The 19,495-nt window shown below is 54.8% G+C and overlaps 1 protein-coding gene across 4 annotated transcripts in view; it reads left to right on the top strand.

Moving 5' to 3' along the window:
• The window catches only part of MAU2 (MAU2 sister chromatid cohesion factor), a 34,297-nt gene extending 15,706 nt beyond the window's left edge, over positions 1–18,591 (top strand). Inside the window, exons 5-19 of one of the 4 annotated variants that reach the window (XM_033401363.2) lie at positions 1,167–1,261; positions 3,374–3,401; positions 3,770–3,925; positions 5,069–5,215; positions 5,303–5,393; positions 6,525–6,628; positions 7,220–7,297; positions 7,603–7,668; positions 9,021–9,104; positions 10,479–10,528; positions 10,729–10,806; positions 11,020–11,131; positions 14,027–14,117; positions 14,987–15,114; positions 15,492–18,591. In XM_033401363.2, coding sequence (XP_033257254.1) covers positions 1,167–1,261; positions 3,374–3,401; positions 3,770–3,925; positions 5,069–5,215; positions 5,303–5,393; positions 6,525–6,628; positions 7,220–7,297; positions 7,603–7,668; positions 9,021–9,104; positions 10,479–10,528; positions 10,729–10,806; positions 11,020–11,131; positions 14,027–14,117; positions 14,987–15,114; positions 15,492–15,566 — 1,383 coding nt within the window. In that variant the 3' untranslated portion in view covers positions 15,567–18,591. Of the gene's footprint in view, positions 1–1,166; positions 1,262–3,373; positions 3,402–3,769; positions 3,926–5,068; positions 5,216–5,302; positions 5,394–6,524; positions 6,629–7,219; positions 7,298–7,602; positions 7,669–9,020; positions 9,108–10,478; positions 10,529–10,728; positions 10,807–11,019; positions 11,132–14,026; positions 14,118–14,986; positions 15,115–15,491 lie in introns of all 4 variants that reach the window. The other 3 variants (XM_004277496.4, XM_049708266.1, XM_049708265.1) reach the window with 3 other exon arrangements.
• Positions 18,592–19,495: the final 904 nt, after the last annotated feature.

Below are 19,495 nucleotides of genomic sequence, written 5' to 3'. Positions count from 1 at the left end.
TTCATCAAAATTTAGGGAGCATTTCTTGCCAGAGGTCCACTCTGTTTTCTGAGAGCTGTGCAGAGATTCCAAGGGACTGCCTATTGGGCAAGAAATGCTGGAGTCAAGCCTTTTCTCCTAGAGCCCACTTTTGGGGCCTGCTGGGGTATAGCCTCACCCTGGTCTCCACACAGCCCCTCTGCCCTCAGCCTCCCTTAAGCTCCTCAGATGTAGGTGGTGCCTGGTCCCTGCACTCTGAGATGCTCAGGTGGTGAGGGGCTCTCTAGGCTGGGCTTTCCTGGCTACAGTGGGGGCCGGGGGCTGGGTAGACTCCTTCATGAGGAGTGCCTCTTCATCGGGGTCTGCCCACACCTCCCCAGCACTGGCCATCCTCTATCCTCTCCTGACCCTGACACAGCCTACCCACCAGGCCACCTCTCGCCCACCCTCCATGATAAAGCTCCATCACCTGCCTGAACACACAGTGGGTGCTGGGCTGCAAGTGTCCCCTGCTCCCTGGGGGAGCATTAATGCCAGGAGGATTTGGCTCAGAGGGTCCCCTGCTGAGAAGAGCTCACCTAGCCTGGGCCCCTGCCTTCCCTCCAGGCTTTTTTCTGCCCTGCACGTGCACTGTCCTCCTTTTATCCTCCATGTGCTTTTGTGCCTGCTGGCAGAGGAGGAAGCAGGCCAGGCGGTGAGTCACCTGCCTCAGGTCACAGTATTGGTTTGTGCTGTGAGCACGGATCCCAAGATCTCAACCAAGGCTCCACAGGTGCCCCTGCCTTTCAGCCTGTCAAGGCTCCTGGGTTTGAAACTCCCATAGGTACTTACCCCTGAAAGAGTCTCTCCTTGTTTGAGGCTCCTCTGGCTGCTCCCCTAGTGACCACCCCCTGAAGGTGACCTGGGAAGCATTCAAACATACTCGCACAGCCTTGGAGGGGTCTGCACCTGTGAGTGTTAACTGCTGGCTGTATGCACCATTAAGCTTAGATGATGTACACTATAAATGAAGTGGAGTTCTGTACCCAAACACTGTTGATGAGATAATATGCTTAGTTTAGCTGAAAACTGACACTGAGGCAATTTTGTTGATGTAGGGAGGTTCAGTTTAACTCGCCAGCCATAAGGTCAGGTACTGTAAAGCAAGTGGTTTGGAAATGAGGGTCATTGTTCTTTCTTCTTTTCAGCAACTGCACACACTTGAGAAGGACCTGGTGTCAGCCTGTGACCTCCTGGGTGTGGGGGCCGAGTACGCCCGGGTGGTGGGATCTGAGTACACACGGTAGGCACTCTCTCCCTGGCCCCTCCTCCTCTTACTTGGAAAGAATTTGGCCATCTTGATCCTGGACAACAAATAGAAATGGCATTTCAGCATGAAACGATGGCCACCCTTATACATAGTAAGAGACATGCAAATTAAGGCAGCACCGAGATGCTGTGCCCCATCGATTCATGAAGTAAGAAGTTGAGTTGACTGTGAGGGTGAGGGGCAGCTGGCATTCTCAGCACCATCAGCACTTGCACGTTTCTAGTATCTCTTGAAATAAAAAGGGCTCGTATGATTTTCTGGGTTGATCCCCTTCCTGGTGCAGTGCAAGAGTGGTGCTTGTAGAGAGTGTGGGCAGCGTGCTTGGCAACCAGTGTCCCCACTCAGGGGACACCCAGGAGTTTTTAGATACATAACAGGAGACAGAGTAAGTGGACATTTGTGTAAAAGAAGGGACATAGGTTCATGTTATGCGTGAAACTGCTTAGACTACCTGGAGGCTAATGCCCTGGGGTTGGGGTCAGGGGTCAGAGGCCACCAGTGCTTCACTGTGTGCCCTCTAAGAGAGCCTCCAGTCTGTCTCTTTTTCCCCTAAAGAGAAGAATCCTCTGTAGTAGGATTCCAGACTCCAGGTAGCAGCACTCTTATTCTATTGTGCATTGGGATTCTGGAAACACAAAATCTAAGCTTGTCCCATGGGGTTATTGGGACAGAACAGTCCCTAACTCCATTCTCTAAGCTCTGGACTTGCAAGTGCTCACAGGGGTCCACACAGTTCCCCACAGGCTGTCATCCCTCGACCAACCTGCCCTGGGATGGACACTGTCACACAGTCTGGTCTGTGTTCCTGGCCCGTCTTATCCTCCTCGTGCTGTGGCCATCACTGGATTCAGGGTGACACTCATGCCTTGCAGGGCATGGGGATGGCCACACACTGCACATGTTCAGTCACAAGTGTCCTCAAACAGGTCTCTGTACCACTGTGGGCAGGGGACCTGGGTGGGCCTCACTAGGGCATGACGCCTACAGGTCGCCTGACACAGAACTTCTGATCTTGGGCATATGGCCTAGTGATGTGACAATATGGGAACCTTGACGTGAAGTTCGAGGCCTTAGATTTCAGCAGTCAGACAGTAGACCCTAGAGTGTCCACACCGTGAGGTAACAACAAGGAATGGCGAGGTGGCTGGGAGTATAGACATCTCTCACTGTGTGACTGGGACACCCCTCTCTACCTCAGTCTACTCACCTGGAATGATGCCCATTTGACGGGGTGTCAGCTGCTGTACATGGGGACTCTGCACAGACTGGCAGGACAAAGACTTAGATGTTGAACAAACTGTGACGACAGCCCAACAGCCGATCCTAAAAGCCTGTCCCAACGCCAGTGCCGTGAGCAGCCCCGAGGCACTGGGGTGAGGCTGGGCTGCCCTCCTCTGTCTTTTGGCAGTCTCGTAAACCTTTTAATGTGTTCATTTTATTATTTTTCTTGCTGATGACAGCAGTACGTGCTTGTTTATTAGAAAGTGCAGAAAGATTTAAGAGAGACAGTAGAAATCTCCTGGCCACGCCACCCTTGAGGGTGGGGACAGCGGGCAGCGAGGCTGCTGACATGCCTAGGCTTCCTGAGTTTCATCCCCTTAGCCCTCAGGAGAGCCCAAGGGGGCTTGGCTGGTTATAGGCAAGGAGGTGGGGGCACAGAGGGGCCACGGTGAGGTGCAGATTTCGGTTCGGGCACCTGAGGCTGATTACTTACCCGCCTTCTCTCCTTGCCTCACCCTGTGCTGTCCCCAGACATGGAACCTGTGATCTGCTGTGTCAGCGAGAGTAAGGTTATGGTGGATGTGCTGTCCTGTACCCTGCCCCTCTGTGCTTTCTGAGCACATGTTTCTGCTTTCTGAGCTTTTGAACCACACGAGTGTCTAAACAGGAAAAAGCTAAAGACAAATAGAATAGAACAAAATAGAGCCCTCTTATAAATAAAACAGACCTAATTGGCCAGGGTCCATTGTCATCCATTTAACTGTCCCAGAGGTGGCTCGTTAGGTTCCTGTGAATGTTGAGATGGCACAGTCATCCCAGGGGGTGCCTGAGTCTCCCAGACCTGACTACCCCTCTCTTTTCCAGGGCACTGTTCCTGCTCAGCAAAGGGATGGTAAGTGGAGGCTGGATGGGATGGGACTGGTATGGTGGACGTGAGGCCGGGTCCCCATGAGGTCTGCCAAAGCCTCGCCTGCTTGCCATGTTGTGGCCCCTCAGGCGCCCAGACCCTCACGCATGGCAGGCAGCCACGAGGGGCAGGCCTGTGTCCCCCAGCTGGATTCAGAGGTAAAACTCAGGTTCCAGGTTGTGGGATCTGTGCTGATGGAAGAGCAGCCTGGGTTGGAGCTGCCTAGACCTGGGTTCCAGCCCGGCTATGCACCCTCCCTTCATGGTGCCAGCAGTCCCACAGCGCGTGGGCAGGCGGGTGGCAGTCCTTTGTACCAGGAGGGTCTCCCATTACGTGCACCTCTCCCTCCCCAGCTATTGTTGATGGAGCGCAAGTTGCAGGAAGTCCACCCACTACTGACCCTCTGTGGACAGATAGTTGAGAACTGGCAAGGGAACCCCATCCAGAAAGAGTCTCTGCGTGTCTTCTTCCTGGTGCTCCAGGTGACCCACTACTTGGATGCTGGGCAGGTATGTAGTGCCTCTCACCTGAGGGCTGCTGGGGAGGAGGCAGGTGGTGCGTGGGCCTGTAAGCTAAGACATCAGCTCTGTGATTTCCTCCTGTCCCTCACCACTGGGCACGTCTGTCATTCGGGGCTCGATTCCCCCACAGCCCTGTCGTGCTCTGGCATGAGTACTGTGCCTCTGTGGACAGAGGGCACTCACGGAATGGGTCTGTCCCATTTCTGCCCTTATAGCGGGAATAGCTGTGACCTCACACACATCTACTCAGTGTGTGAATGGTCAAATGACCTTGAGGGCAGTTTGGGGAATCCAAGAAAATACACTGGGGATTCTGGCATGGTGCCTGGCATACAGCAGGTGCTCAAGCAGTGTCTGTCCACCACCCCCCAGTTAATGACAGCTTTGTGGGAGTTGAGAAGGGACTAACAAAATCAGCTGTGTTTGAGGCACATACACAAAAAGCCCATAACCCTCATATGGTTGAGGAGCAGCTGTACCTGTACGTGGGGGAACGTCTCAGCCTTTTGGACAGGTGCTGCTCCACGCACCCTCCCCACCCTGTCACGCTTCCTCAGTTCCCCCACGCACACCCACCTTTGCTTGTTGGGCCGAGCACTTCAGTCAACACATAGGAGCACAGTGCAAATTCTCACAGGGTGCTGACAGCTGTGGAGATGGCCTGTAGGGCCTCGGGATGGGGCTTCCTGGTGCAGAAAGGCCAGTCTGTATAAACCACGGCACCTGCAGGACTCCGAGTGGCCACTTCACACCCCCCAGGATAACCAGCCGTGTCCTCCTCTCTTGGGGTCACTGCAGGAAGGAGAAAATGTGGCTGGAGCAGGGTCTTTGAACAGGCCTTTCCCAGGCCTTGGTGTTGGGCCCTGTGCTGGGGGGGGGGTGGAGCCTCAGTGCCACAGATGACCCTCCTGGCCCTGCCCTGTGCCTTGAAAGCTGGCTGACCCATCTGGGGGGATGGGCTTCCTGCAAGTGGTGGGTGTGGTAGGAGTTCCCGGGAAGGAAGGGCTGACGGGCCGATGGGCAGGCAGGACCTGGCTAGCTGCCACTGTGGGGATCTGCCTCCTAAGAGTGGTTGGCACCTGATAGGAGCAGACGGGTGCTCAGGTGTGCATTGCTGTCTGCCTGCTGCAGGTAAAGAGTGTGAAGCCATGCCTGAAGCAGCTGCAGCAGTGCATCCAGACCATCTCCACACTGCACGATGATGAGATCCTGCCCAGCAACCCCGCTGACCTCTTCCACTGGCTGCCTAAGGAGCACATGTGCGTGCTTGTCTACCTGGTGAGTCCCTGGAGGGGCCGGGGCCTGGTGGCCCAGGTGAGAGAGGAGAGGGCCCCAGTGACCACCACCATCTGATCTTGTCACCAGGTGACTGTGATGCACTCCATGCAAGCCGGCTACCTAGAGAAGGCACAGAAGTACACAGACAAGGCTCTCATGCAGCTGGAGAAGCTCAAGAGTAAGTCAGGCTCTGTGGGGCTCAGTGGGTCAAGTAGCCCCCTGGGGGGCGGCCCGATCACCACCTCCTATGCTGGGCCTGAAGGACCTTTAAAGACTGCAGCACAGGTCCCTGCCCCATGGGTCGTGTTACGCCAGTTGGCAGATGGGGACGATCCAGGTTCGGGCAGAGCAGGCCAGGCCTGGACTGGATCCTTGATCCCCAAGGGGTTGTGTTGTGGGGTGGTTGTGCCGTCTCTGTCCTGTCCCCCTCACTGCGCAAGATAGCCACGAGGGTTAGCGGGACTCCACTGGGGGCTGCTGGGGCGGCAGTGCTCAGTTGAAACAGGTGTTGGCTGCTTTTGCTGTCTATTATCAGTATCGTGATGTGGATGGTGTTCAGGGTGAGGTTGGGATTGGAACTGACTGACAGCAGGTCCTCTGGAGGCCCTGGGTTCTTCCTGGATGCTTGACTAATCCATCCTGTGAGATCAAGGACCTTTGACTAGTAGGAACCCAGGGCCCCACACATCCCTGGCTGGCTTGTGCGCCTGTTAACCTCATTCATTCCCTGTGCCCTTGTCAGTGCTGCTGGGGAAGAGCCTTAGAGCCAGAGAACCAACGACGCCTGCGGGGGCTGCGGTTCTTTCCCTTCAGATGAGTTGGGAAAGTGCTGTCTGGTTCCAATGTGAGGACAGCCGCTTGGGGCAGCCAGAAGCTAGGGTCCCCCCACTGTTGCCTGAGGCCTATCACGTGGTCTCAGTCTCCCAGACAACTTCAGCATTTCTAGAATGTGTTGTGTCCAGAGTGCCCTTGAGCACTCAGCTGGGTCGGGGTGTGGTGAGGATGGAAGACAGATCCCTCCAGAATTTCTTGCTCTTACAATACTCTGGTTACCAAAGCCTGCTATGAGCCTGTTTCCTCACCTAGACAGGGAGATGCACCCCCTCGCTTAAGGGTGCTGTGGACACCGAGCAAGGTGACAGACTGGGTGCTGGGCCAATGTCCAGCGGAGCAAGTGGGCTCAGACCCAGGTATCTATGGGCCCGGTGTGGCCGGAGGGCTCGAAGCCCCTAGGAGGCAGGGGTCACTGTCTCCTCAGTTGTCTCCTCTGCCCACGCTTCGAATGCTTACCCCTGCCTCTCACCCCCAGTGCTCGACTGCAGCCCCATTCTGTCCTCCTTCCAAGTAATCCTGCTCGAGCACATCATCATGTGCAGGCTCGTCACAGGACACAAGGCCACAGCGCTTCAGGAGGTGAGGCCACTGGGGGCTGCACACACACAGGGTGGGAAGGCTGAGGGGTAGAGTGGTTTGAGTTTGCTGGGTCTCGGAGGGTGTCGTGTGGGAGAATGTAAATGTGTTGCCAGTGTGTGTCAGCAGGACGTCATCTGTCATATGACTATAACTTGGCAGTCCACGACCCTGTGTGGACACAACTGATCAGAGCCTTTTACCTAAAAGTTGGCATGCCCAAGGAACATGGGGTCTGGAGTTTTAGGGTCCCCTGACGGCAGTTCTAGCACTCCTCCTGCCCTGTGATCCGTAATCCCTGATGCCCACCTTCCTGAAAGGGCATGGGGGCCTTGATAAGGGTGAAGGTACTGTACAGCTGAGACACAAGTTGGAAAGGGAGACGGCGGGTAATGGACAAGGGTCACCATCCTCAAAGAGGTCAAGGCTGTGCCTAATCCTCACAATGGGCACATCCGCTGGGATTTTGTGCCCAAGTTAGAGTGGGCACGACATGGGCACACCCACCGGCTTTGGGGTCTCTCCTCAATGCTGCGGGGACACTGGGTCCCACATTACAGGCCAAGTGATGTCAGACATGCTCTCTCCCGGCAGATCTCCCAGGTCTGTCAGCTGTGCCAGCAATCCCCCCGGCTCTTCTCCAACCACGCAGCACAGCTGCATACACTGCTGGTGAGTGCATGAGGGCTGTCCGCCCCCAACCCCACCCCTGCGAGTAACCCTCTGACCACCACCCCCGGCAGAATTCAGAACCTTCCCTGTGGACTTCACTCTGACAAGCATGTCATCAAGTCCAAGTTGACTTAGGTCCCGGGAGGCAGGAATAATTAAGCATGCCATCTTTCTCCCTGTCTGTCAGGGTAAAGCTCAGATATAGCTAGCTCAGTAGAGTCACTTGTCAGGCTCGCCTGGGTGCAGCTGTGCAGCCCCGGGCAAGCTGCATGTGGCTCTGAGCCCTCAGCATCTTCTTCTTCCAGGGCCTGTATTGTGTCTCTGTCAACTGCATGGACAACGCTGAAGCCCAGTTCACCACAGCTTTGCGGGTAAGGTGCCGGCCCTCGCTTTATGGGGCAGGCAGTGCTTCTCAGGAGTCGGGCGTGGTCTGTGATGAGGACAACAGCCATACAAAACCATGGTCAGCGGGTGACTCCACCAGCATTCAGCCTGATGCCAGTGGTGACAGTGATGCACCATTTATCCAGGGCTTTCTGTGTCACGTCTTGTGCTGCTCAGCTGCAGACAAGGCCAGCACTCGCAGCACAGCTTAATGAGGGATAGCTGTGGGCACGGGGGCTCCTGGCTAGCCTGCAGTGGGGCTTCCCCAGCTGACTCAGGGCTGGTGCCATGGCCTGTTCAGCCACTTTCGCTCACGATTCCCAGTCTTCCTGATAGCCTGCCAGGTGGCGTTGACTTGTGTCACAGCTGTGACTTGTGTCACAGCTACTGGTCGGCTGGTGCTGCTCACTACAGTGGTGCCAGGACCACCCCACCTTGCCCGCGGCCCTATGGAGGTCTCTTGGACCCTCCTTCCCCATCTCAGTTCCTACACAAGTGGCTGCTGCTTGTTTGGTTCAACGTCAAAATTCCCGACGGATGGTATGTTGTCCCAGGAAGTCCTCCCCACTGGCTGGGGGAGGGGTGGTGGTGCAGCCAGGACTTGGGCCCAAACCCCGCGTGACCCCCAACCACACGCTGTTCCTGTGGTCCCATGACAAACATATTGGAGCATCTTTGCTCAGATCAGATGACCCTCTGGACCTCCTTGGCACCTGCCAGGGGCCTCCAGGTGGAGTTTGTGCTTCCCAGGCACCCTTGGCCTCCTTCACAGCTGCGCTCCCTCAGCCCCATTGGGAATGCTCAGCCCGCTCAGCTTGGTCCCTCTCGTGGCCGTTCTTGTCCCCCCAGAAGAACTGGGGATCAGGCTCTGTCCACCACCAGCCGTTAGAAGCATTCCTGGTCTCTAATAGCTTCGGCTTCTTCCAGGCAGGATCCCTGCCTCCCCGAGGATCAGCGTACTCCTCTGCTGTGTCAGCACACGGGTCCTGGGGTTACCACCTGTGGCGTAGAGGGAGGGCCCAGCCAGGTCTCAGACCGAGAGACAGCAGAGAATAGACCAAGCTGTGGTGTGTTCTGAGGGCAGGATCAGGGTGACTGGCTTTTCTTTTCTGTTTCCGGAATTTCCCATAACGTGGGTGATTGTTTTATGATGAAAAGAACTAACAGTTTTGTTGTCCTTGGGTTTAGGAGGCAAGGGGTGTGTGTTTGAATGAAAATAATAAGGAGATTCCAAGGTAGCCACTGTGGAGCGTTTGGGTGGCTCTGATGCCGCCAAGCGGCCCCCATGTGACATGACTGCCCAGCCCAGCCCCCTAATGCCCTGTGTCTCCCATTCCAGCTCACCAATCACCAGGAGCTGTGGGCCTTCATCGTGACCAATCTGGCGAGTGTGTATATACGGGAAGGAAATAGACACCAAGAGGTAGTAGGTGACATGCTTCATGTTTGGTATCCTTTGTTTCAACTCTTACTTGGAGGGGGGCGTGGGGGGAGTGTTGTCCTGGGCACCAGCAAATCTCAGCAGCCCTGGCGTATTTGCCCTCCAACAAGGTGTCCCACGCAGCGGAGCGTAGGCATGGCTGGGGGAAGGCCAAGTCTAGGACAGAAACGTTCCCATAGCCAGTTAGCACTTTTCCCTACTGAAAACGAGCCAAGCTTTACTGAATCCCTCAGAAAAAAAACCCAATTTCTTGTACCCTGAGATGTCTGTTCTAGAACATTGGTGAGGCCTCATGGCTCAGTTATGAGGAGCAACAGCTTGGGCAGCTGTCTGCACTAGGCCCCTAGGTTGTTCTGGTGCCCCAACCTGCTGAGGCGGGGAGGTGGGCCAGAGCTTGACCTCGCAGGATAAGTCCCTCCCACTAGGTTCCCCTTGCAACACCCCCTTATCCCTGCAATCCCCCCCAACCTGACCCCTCTAGAGTATCTCAGATTCAGCCACTTGTCTCCACCCCTGTGGCTTTCATTTCTTAGTTCAGGCCACTATCATCTCTTGGCTACAAAAAGCCTAGCTGACTTCCCAGGTGATTGGTTAGCTTGAATGCTTTGGGTAGAAAGCCCAGTGCAGGACTTCCCTGGTGGCACAGTGGTTGAGAATCCGCCTGCCGATGCAGGGGACATGGGTTCAATCCCTGGTCTGGGAAGATCCCACACGCCACAGAGCAACTGAGCCCGTGTGCCACAACTACTGAGCCCACCCGCCTAGAGCCCGTGCTCCACAACAAGAGAAGCCACAGCAATGAGAAGCCAACGCATCACAACGAAGAGTAGGCCCCGCTCGACGCAACTAGAGAAAGCCCACGTGCAGCACCGAAGACGCAACACAGCCCAAAAAAAATAATTAATTTTTTAAAAACACCTCATTTATTAAAAAAAGAAAGAAAGCCCAGTGCAGTTGCTCCAGTAGTCAGGAAGCACAGTGGGCAGGGTCATGAGGGCCTGGTGTGGCCTTGGTGGTCTCGGAGGAGTTTGGTTCCCTTGTGTCTCCTCCCCACCCCCACCCCATTGTCTGCCTCCTGAAGGGACTGTGTGGGTACTGGGTGAAGCCTCAGCCCACTTCAGCCCTCATCCACCAGCACACCCTCCATATGACAGCCAAAGGGCACCTAAGATGTCAGTGATGTTGCAGGTCCTGCCCCTTCTCCCAGCAGGTTGCTTACAGGCATGGGATTTGGGGTACGGGCACGTTCCTCAGGAAGTTGCAGGCAGCCCTAGTCAATTTACTAGCATATCTGGGGCCGAGCTCTCATATTTAGAAATGTGGAATTATCCTAACTTGCAGACATTTCTTTCACAGCTGTACAGTTTGTTGGAGAGGATCAATCCAGACCACAGCTTCCCTGTCAGGTAGGCTGCCCCAGGCCCTGAGTTCTACTTTACTAGCTATCTTATGTTTTCTCTGCTCTTTGGGGTGGCGTGAGCACCTGTGGGGCCCTAGACTGCCCCATGTACCCCAACACCTCATACACCCCCACCCACTCCCCTTTTGTAAATCTGCTGCTTTCACAAAAACCCCACCAAGGTGTGACACTCCGCTCTCCCCTCAGCTCGCACTGCCTCCGAGCAGCAGCTTTCTACGTGCGTGGGCTCTTCTCCTTCTTCCAGGGACGCTATAACGAGGCCAAGTGAGTACTGGGAGAGGGCAGGTGGCCTCGTGCCCGGCACCTCCCGGTGTTTCTCTTCCCCCAGCAGCATGTGCCCAGGTCCCCTGTCCCTGCCCTTCCCACCCACTGCCCAATGGGGTGGGTGGCCCTCTGCTCAGGACCTCAAGGCCACTGCTGCTTTTTCTTCCCCAAAGGCCTCCCAATGGGGCCTCATCATCTGTTCTTCTCATGAAGGCGATTTCTGCGGGAAACCCTGAAGATGTCCAATGCAGAGGACCTGAACCGGCTTACAGCCTGCTCCCTTGTGCTCCTGGGCCATATCTTCTATGTGTTGGGAAACCATAGGGTGAGTGTCGGGTCAGGCTGAGGGGCATGGGGCCAGGGTGGTGCTTAGTGGGGGGAACCTAGCAAGGAAGTGCCTCCCATTCTGTGCCCCATAATGATCGCGTCTCACTGACCCCTCACCCACCATTGCTCCGTGAGGCTCAGCCAGGGCAGAGGCACTCTGGCTCAGCCAGCCTGGGCAGGCAGGGCTGGGGGAGCTCTGGATCCCTGGAGGATGCATCTGTGGGGCAGACAGGGCCAGTGTTGGTCATGGGCAGTCGTCAGGCAAAGCCCCAGGGCTCAGTGGAGCTAGAGCTGGTCAGGCTGCCCAAAACTGGCAAGGCTGAGGGCAGGTTCCCTTTCCTGTTAATACTTGGGGAGAAGGAGTGTGTCCTCTCAGTCACAATCCCAAGGATTCCATCTCTGCCCATCACACATGGTGTCTTCAGTGCACTCTGTGTTTTTACCCTCACCAACAGTGCCCCCCTAGGCCTGGTCCCCACCCATGCCAACTGGTCTCTGGTGGGATCAGTTGACTCCGAGTCTCCCCATCTGGGGGTGTATGTATATCTCACCTGCTCTAACCCATCGACCATACAGGGTCTTTAATTTTTTAAAGAAAACATTTGTCAGTATAAAATACGGCATGTATTTTATTTCTCATAGAAAGTGTGAGAAGCAAAGGAGAAAGTCATCGCGTGTCTTGTGTCTTCCAGCTCTTTTCCATTGCCTGCCTCTGCCCATGCATAGGTTTTGTTTATCAGGCTGTTTTATAATTTTATGTCTGGTCTTTCTGTGCACCACTGTGTTGGAGCTTTTTTCTAATGGCAGTGAGAATTTTTAAGCTGCATCAACTCCGTAGTTTAGCCAAATGCACTTCAGCTGTTTTTTGGGGACAGATAGTGCAGCGTACTTGTCTTGGCCCATAAAGTTCTATCTGATCAAGCCCCGGGGCTTCTGAAGGGTGCGTGCTTTTAAGGAGCCTGGTGCATCCCCTTCCCCACAGTCATGTGGTATGCATTTGCCAGGCCAACATGCCCTGTAGCTGTGGCCTGAACCCTGTGGGGTATCATCACCCTGAAAGGAGGAGGACCAGTACTAAGTTCTCCCTTCTGAGTGTAGCTCCACTCCTTCTACAATACCTGTCACACTACTCACTGAGCACAGTGAGGGCAGTGGCCTCAGTGTGTATCTGGGGGTTAGGCAGGGACAAGGTGCTCAACGTGAGGCTCCACTGAGTGTAGGCCAACTGCCTTGTGTCTTGGTGCAGTGGCTGTGATTACCTCGTTGCCAGATGGGGAGACTGAAGGCACACAGCCCCAAATTTTTAAAAAATAATAAAAATTTTTAAAAAGGGACTTCCCTGGCAGTCCAGTGGTTAAGACTCCACTCTTCCACTGCAGGGGGCACAGGTTCAGTCCCTAGTTGGGGAACTAAGATCCCGAATGCCGTATGGCGTGGCCAAAAAATAAATAAATAAAGTTAAAAAAAAAAAAGTGACACAGCCCCAAACTGCAAACCTAGGCTTAGAACCCAGACCTTGTTGGCTCTTGTTTGTCCAGAAGCCGCCTTTAGGATGGGCAGAGCAGCTCTTCAGCTGCAGCATCTGGTTCATGTTTGGGACAGTCCCGGAGGAAATTATAGAGCTTATTTGGGAACCTCTGCTGCTCCCTTTGTGCCTGGGCCCACGTGGGGTAACGTGGGGCCACCAAGAGTCCTCAAACCCAGGTCCCGCCTCAAGCAGCTCCAGGTCTGGGGGAGACACTGCCTGCCCCGGGCCTGCCAGGCCAGAGTGTCCTTAGGCATTACAAGTTTGCGGGTGGTGTCATACAGGACTGCTCTCAGGATCACACCGCTCTTCAAACCCAGGTTTTGTGGGGCAGCCCCAAGCTGTCATGGGGGAACCTGAGCCAAGGGGGACTCTCCCTCCTGGAAGCTCCCTCCCAGCCCCAGGCCTAGAGGGGGAGAGTAGTTTTTCCTGTTCTGTGCATTCTGAGGTCTTAGAAGGGCTTGGTTCAATTTTGAAAAGTTTTGAGACCCACCTGGAGCTTATCTCAGGGCAGCATAAGGTCACTGGGCTTTTGTGTCTGTGTGGTGGCATGTCCTGCACAACCGTGGCCATGTTGAATCTGGGCCTCAGGAGTTGGTTTTGAGGATTTGTATGTGTCTGGGCTACATGCCAAGTGTCCCCCAGACTGCAAGGTATTGCCGCATTGGGAGTTTTCCCAGTGTCACCCTGAACCCAACATTTAGGCCAGCAGGCTGTGGTCTCTGGACTGGGTGGAGTCAGAGCACTGCTGCTGGTCACTGTGGGGTCAAGGATGGGTGTTTACAGCCCCCAGCGGCTCTCACTCAGCTCCTCCTGGGGATTAGGGGCTGGGGGCGTTGTTGCAATCACGTGGTGGAGTCAGGGTTGGAGGGTTCAAACATCCTGCTGCCTCAACAGCCCTGTGTGTCCCAGATGGCGTCGCACAAGAGCAGGCTCGTACGTAGAAGAGAAACTTCTCTTCCTCTCTCTTTTGTCCGTTCAGCCCTTGTTGCTCCTGCCAGGACAGACTGCTGCCTTTGCCCAGCCCTGGGACCCCTGAATCTGTATTTCTAATCAGCTCCTGATATGGGTCCAGGGCTGACTGCCACCAGTGCCTTTTCCTCTGGCTAGAAAGACAAAGGCACATAGAGTTGCCCATGGCCGTACCCCAGGGAGGAGGCACATGCAGAGCTGAGGCGTGAGGGCAGTTTATTTTTCCAAGGTGGTTGAGGAGTACTTCGGAGAGGGTTATTTGAGATAGGCTCTGAAGTAGGAGTGGGTATATGCCAAGCAGCAGGAGGTCACAGGTGGGGCCCACGCTGTCCCTGCCACCAGCCCTTTCTACCACCAACCTCCGCCCTTGACTCCTCTACTGCTCTCGATCGACAGGAGAGTAACAACATGGTGGTGCCAGCCATGCAGCTAGCCAGCAAGATCCCAGACATGTCAGTGCAGCTGTGGTCATCGGCCCTGCTAAGAGGTGAGTAAGAGATTGGGGCTTCTGGGTAGAGCCAAAGGCTAGAGGATCCTAGGTAAGCCTTGCTAAGCCTCTGCTTCAGACTGGGCCTCTGCAGGCCATAGCCCCAGTTCTAGCACATTCTCAGGCTTCTCAGGAGGCCCTGTTTGAGGGCAGTGGGCTCGTTCACATAGTGAGATCTATGCAGAATCTGATTCTGTCTCTCTGGGACCCACAAGGCTAGTTCTTGGCATCTGAGTGAAGAATTGAGCTGTGAGCCCTGGCACTTGGCCTCAGTTTCTTTCCCATGAATGGGGATGGCAGTCATTTCTGTCAGGCAGGACGAGCCAGGGTGCTCAGCAGGTGTCATTGTTGTTACTGCTGCTCTCCCATTTACAGGTTGTGAAACTGAGGTCCATAGACTCACCCAGGGACCTGGGGAGGAGGTAGAGGGCAGTGGACTATCCTATCTGCAGTGGACTTTATGCACCTATTCAGTCCTCCTGCCTCAGAAGTGAGCCTTGCTCCCGGTTGGCTCCTGGGTGCCCAAGAGCTAGCTGGCCGGGAAATCCCTGGGAGTGCTGAGTGCTGCATCCACAGGGAGCCCCAGGGACTTTCAGTGCCCTACCAGCCCTTATATATGCCCCTATGGGCCTTGTTGCTCATCCACCTCCAAGGACAAAGGACTCAGGAACACAGGAGGGCACATGTGAGGGCTGCTGGCAAGTGAGCTTTGCTGACCTTGACACAGGGCTCAGGGCAGGTGATGTGCCAGGCACACAGCAACCCACTGGCAGAGCTGGGATTTGACTTTAGGGCTCCACCCAAGGGGAGGATGTGGGGGCAGTGGCAGGCCAAAGCAGGCCCATCCGTTGTGCGTATCCCACCCTCAGACCTGAACAAAGCCTGCGGGAATGCCATGGATGCCCATGAAGCCGCCCAGATGCACCAGAACTTCTCGCAGCAGCTGCTCCAGGACCACATCGAGGCATGCAGCCTCCCTGAGCACAACCTCATCACGGTACGGGCATAGGGTGGGAGAGACAAAATGAGGGTGCTGGTTGGCTCCTTGGGGCCAGCTCACCTGGTCTGTAGCCCCTGGGGGACACGCTTCCTGAGGAGGGAAGTACACACTTGGCTACCATCTCCTTCCATCTCTCCAACAATCCGTAACTCAGCCTGGCCTCAGGAGCCCCCTTGGATGGGCAAGATAGCACCAACCCAAGTGGGTGATGCAGGCTGCTTCCTGGGGTCCCATCTGACTCAAGTGTGGAAGACGCAGGGTCCTCGCTGGTGACCAGCCCGAGGAGGGCAGCATTCCAGGCGCAGACATGTGGCCCAGCACACCCCTGCTTCTCTCTAAGAAGGACTTCACTTGTGTGTCCTCTTCCCCAACAGTGGACAGACGGCCCGCCTCCTGTGCAGTTCCAAGCTCAGAATGGACCCAACACCAGCCTGGCCAGCCTCCTGTGAGACCCCTGGACAGGGCCACTCAGCTTCTTTGGGCCTCTGTGGGGCCTGGTGTGTCCCCGACTTCCACCCAGATGGCACTTGAGCTTTCCTTAGAGACGTGCTGGCGTGGCTGTCCCCAGGCTTCTTTCCCGACTGTCTGCAGAGCTTCCAAGTCCCTGGGGAGTGTGGAGGGCCAATTCCCATCTTCCCAGGAAGGGCCGGCTGGCCGTTCTTGCCGAGTGCCAGGAGTCCAGGTGCTGAGGCTCACAGGTGGGATTTTGGAGCCAACTTTCCAGAGCCATCCTTCAAAGTGGACTTGAGCTGCCAGTCCTGCTTCCACGACTGAGTCACATCTTCAAGAGAGTGTGTCTGGGCGGGGAGTGGAGTGCCAGCCCCCGCCCAGCTCCTGATCCTGCATGCAGGGGTGGTTCTTACCACCGAGGTGCCACTTGACTTCCATCGCCTGGGCCTCTATGCTGCGCTGGAGTGTTTCCTCTGCTCATGGCAGCTTCCAGTGCCCAGAGGCAAGACACCAGTTTCTGGCCCAAAATTAGAGGGAAGAAGTCATTGCTCATGTCAGGGACAAAAAATGCACGTCCTGCCACAATGCTTTTCTCAGCTTGCCTTTCTGTCCAGCATCCATCCTTTTGGCAGCTGGGGCCTCTAGCTAGGGGCCCTGGGGGACCCAGGAACTTGGCTTCCAAACATCTGAGCCTTGACTGGATTCACTGTCCAGCCGTGGGGGTGCGCGTGTGTGCGTGCGCGTGTGTGCGTGCGCGTGTGTGCGTGCGTGTGTGTGTGCGTGTGTGTGTGTGTGTGTGTGTGTGTGTGGCTTCACAGAGCTGGCGCCCAGAGCAGAAACTCCTGTGTTTGCACCAGCCACCCTCCCCCTGTCAGCATCCATAGTGCGGGGCAGGAAGCAGGGGAGAGGGACCTTCCTCAACCCAACTCAGGGTCCCGGATCATAGGGGCTTGCTTCCTGGCAGCTCTGCAGCCTCCTTTGCGGAGAATGTTTGCAGACACCTGAAGCTCCACCAGCCTGCAGGCAGCCATTCCCTTGGCCCCCTGCCCTGTTTTCAGAGGGAAGGAGGGGGAAACCTACCTGCCTTGGGTCTCAGAACAGCATTGAAAACCTTTCCTGAGCTGGACCCCAGGAGGCTCTGCCAGGCCCAACCAGCCATTCTTGGTTCTGTGCTCCTCTTGGATAGTTGAGGAGGTGCCCCAGGTGATGGTGACGTTGGGGGTAGTCAAAGCAGCTGCCGCCTTTAGCTTCCGGCACCTGGGATCATCTCCCTGATGAGGGGTGGTGAGTGGTTTTGCTAGTCACACCTGCTTGTTGGTTCAAGTCTAGTCACCCAGCACCGTGAAGGCTGTTTCTCGAAGCCTCGGTGTCCGTGAAGGAAGGCATGTTGGGATCGCTCAGGTCAGCTGCCTGGGCCCTGAGGCCTGGGTGTGCCTTAGCCATAAGCAGGCCTGTCAGCAGACCTCCCTGCTGTGGGCCACTGGCTTCTTGGGGGCCCGCAACAGGCATGCAAGTGAGCTACTGGTTGAAGGGACAGGCTGGTTGAAGGGACAAGCTGGCAGAGTTTTGTCCTAAGAGGACCCGTCCTCTCTGTGTCATCCTGGGTCACTCGAAAGAGTCTGGTCCTCTCCCATGCTCCCTGGGGCTGCCCCCTTGGTGACACCACTGGGCCAGTGAGGTCTGCAAATGTGGGTCTGACATCTGGTCATAAGCTGTCCACATCCTGTCTTCCTCCCCCCTCAAGGGTGCCCCCCAGGTCCTCCCCTCCACCCGAGGGACAGAGCACCTGTCTTGCTACAAGCTGCGCCTGCAGGCCAGGACCCCACACTGTCGAACCTCTCCAGACCCACATTTCTTCAATCACACTTTACATCATGCTTGTCTCTGTGTATTTATTTAAACCTTTCTTTGCTTCTAGGACATTTTGTATGTAGAGCAGTTGAAATAAGAACCTCAAGACTTAACATCTGTCCTGATGTTAAAGTGCTTTTAGTGACCACTTTGTTATCTATGTATATGTAAAGTTAAGGTTAAGTTCTTAAGTTTACAGTTAAGAATTCAGTACTCGATGTTTAATATTCCACTGTAGCTTTATGGAAGCCAACCCGCGTGTACTGCTTGCGTGCGTGTGTGTGAGCTTTGAATGTCCCCTTCACTGCAGCACCTTTCAATTACATAAAGCTGTCATAAATACCTTCCTGTGAGTCCAAATTCAGTGCCTCACAGTTTCTCAATCATAAGAACTGAAGACAGCGCAAACAAGCCCCCAGGGAGACATTATAGCTAGTGTCATATAGCTAAGTGTTCAGGAAAAAACAGATAAATAAAACTCCAGGGCTTCCCTGGTGGCGCAGTGGTTGAGAGTCCGCCTGTCGATGCAGGGGTCACGGGTTCATGCCCCGGTCCGGGAAGATCCCACATGCCACGGAGCGGCTAGGCCTGTGAGCCATGGCCCCTGAGCCTGCGTGTCCGGCGCCTGTGCTCCGCAACGGGAGAGGTCACAACAGTGAGAGGCATGCGTACCGCCAAAAAAACAAAAAAGCTGGTCAGACCCCTTGTGTGCGCCTCCCACTTCCTCCTATGAGCAGTGGTGGCCCTCAGGGCATACGGTTCTGGGGACGTTGGTCCAGGAGTTGCCAGCTGCCTTACCCTGTTGGATCCCCCCAGTCGCCCATGGGTGAGGCCAGGGTCCTCCCCCTTGGGTAAGCACTCCCCATCCCATTTATTGGGAGCACAGGCAGGGAAATCGGAAAGGGCTGCCTGGCACAGTTGGTAAATTTGTTGGTTGCATTGTCTTTGTTTCCTTAAAGGGTTTTCAGTAAGTATGTTTGGCATACGGTCTTTTAATGGGTTTGCAGTGTCTTATGTTTTTAGCAGCCTGTATCTTCAGCTGGTGCTTTTAATCAGGAAAAAAATTCTATAAATACAAGAAATGTTTAAAAGACATAACCATAGAACATAGCTTCTCGTTTGTAGATTTCTTTTCCTATATATTCAAAGTAAAATAACTTGCGGGAGCCATCACTCACTGTGTCTTTGTTGTGCCGTCTGCCCCTCACATGTGCCATCCCAAAGACTAACCTTCCCCACCCAGCCAGTGGGGCCACAGAGACTTCTGCTATAAACTACAGAGTGTGAGGATGCAGAACCCGATGCCCTGGACTGGAGGACCTGGTGGAAACCTGCATCTTTTCCCCTCTAATGATGATGTTCCTCAGTCCAGCCCTGCCTAGAGGGGAGGAAACCCCTGAGACATGGCATGCGAGGCCCACAGCACTGTCTGTCCTGGCCCTTGCTACAGGCAGACTTTCTTGCTTGGCTGGTGTTCTATTCCCTGTGTTCTTAGAAAACTCATGGGTCAGCCTTTATGTGCCTAGGTTTTTTTTTTTCTTCCTTTTTGAGGTGAAAGTCACATAACATAAAATTAACATTTAAACATCTACAATTCAGTGGCACTAAATTCACTATGTACAACCAGCACCTCTGTCTAGTTCCAGAACATTTTCATCACCCCAAAAGGAGACCCCATCTCCATTAGCAGTCACTCCCCATTCCCATTACCCCAGCCCCAGAAAACCACTAATCTACTTTCTGTCACTCTTGGATTTACCTGTTCTGGGTATTTCATATAAATGGAATCATGTGTCCTTTTGTGTCTGGTTTCTTTCACTCAGCCTGACGTCTTCAAGGTTTTTCCACGTTGTAGCATGTATCAGTGCTTCATTTTTATGGCTAAATAACGTTCTGTTGGATAATGGATGGACCACATTTTATCTAGTCATCCATTGACGGGCTTTGGGTTGCTTCTCCCTTGTGGCTGTCGTGAGCAGTGCTGTTACGGATGTGCCTGTGCATTTTGTTTGAACACATGTTTTCAATTCTCTTGGTTTGTGCCGTGCTTTAAGGTGCTTTTAAGGTGCACAGGCTG

Source organism: Orcinus orca, chromosome 3, assembly GCF_937001465.1.
Source record: "Orcinus orca chromosome 3, mOrcOrc1.1, whole genome shotgun sequence".
NCBI classification, from domain to species: domain Eukaryota; kingdom Metazoa; phylum Chordata; class Mammalia; order Artiodactyla; family Delphinidae; genus Orcinus; species Orcinus orca.
The sequence above is the reverse complement of the archived record's forward strand: the minus strand, read 5'-3'. Positions and strand labels throughout refer to the sequence as shown.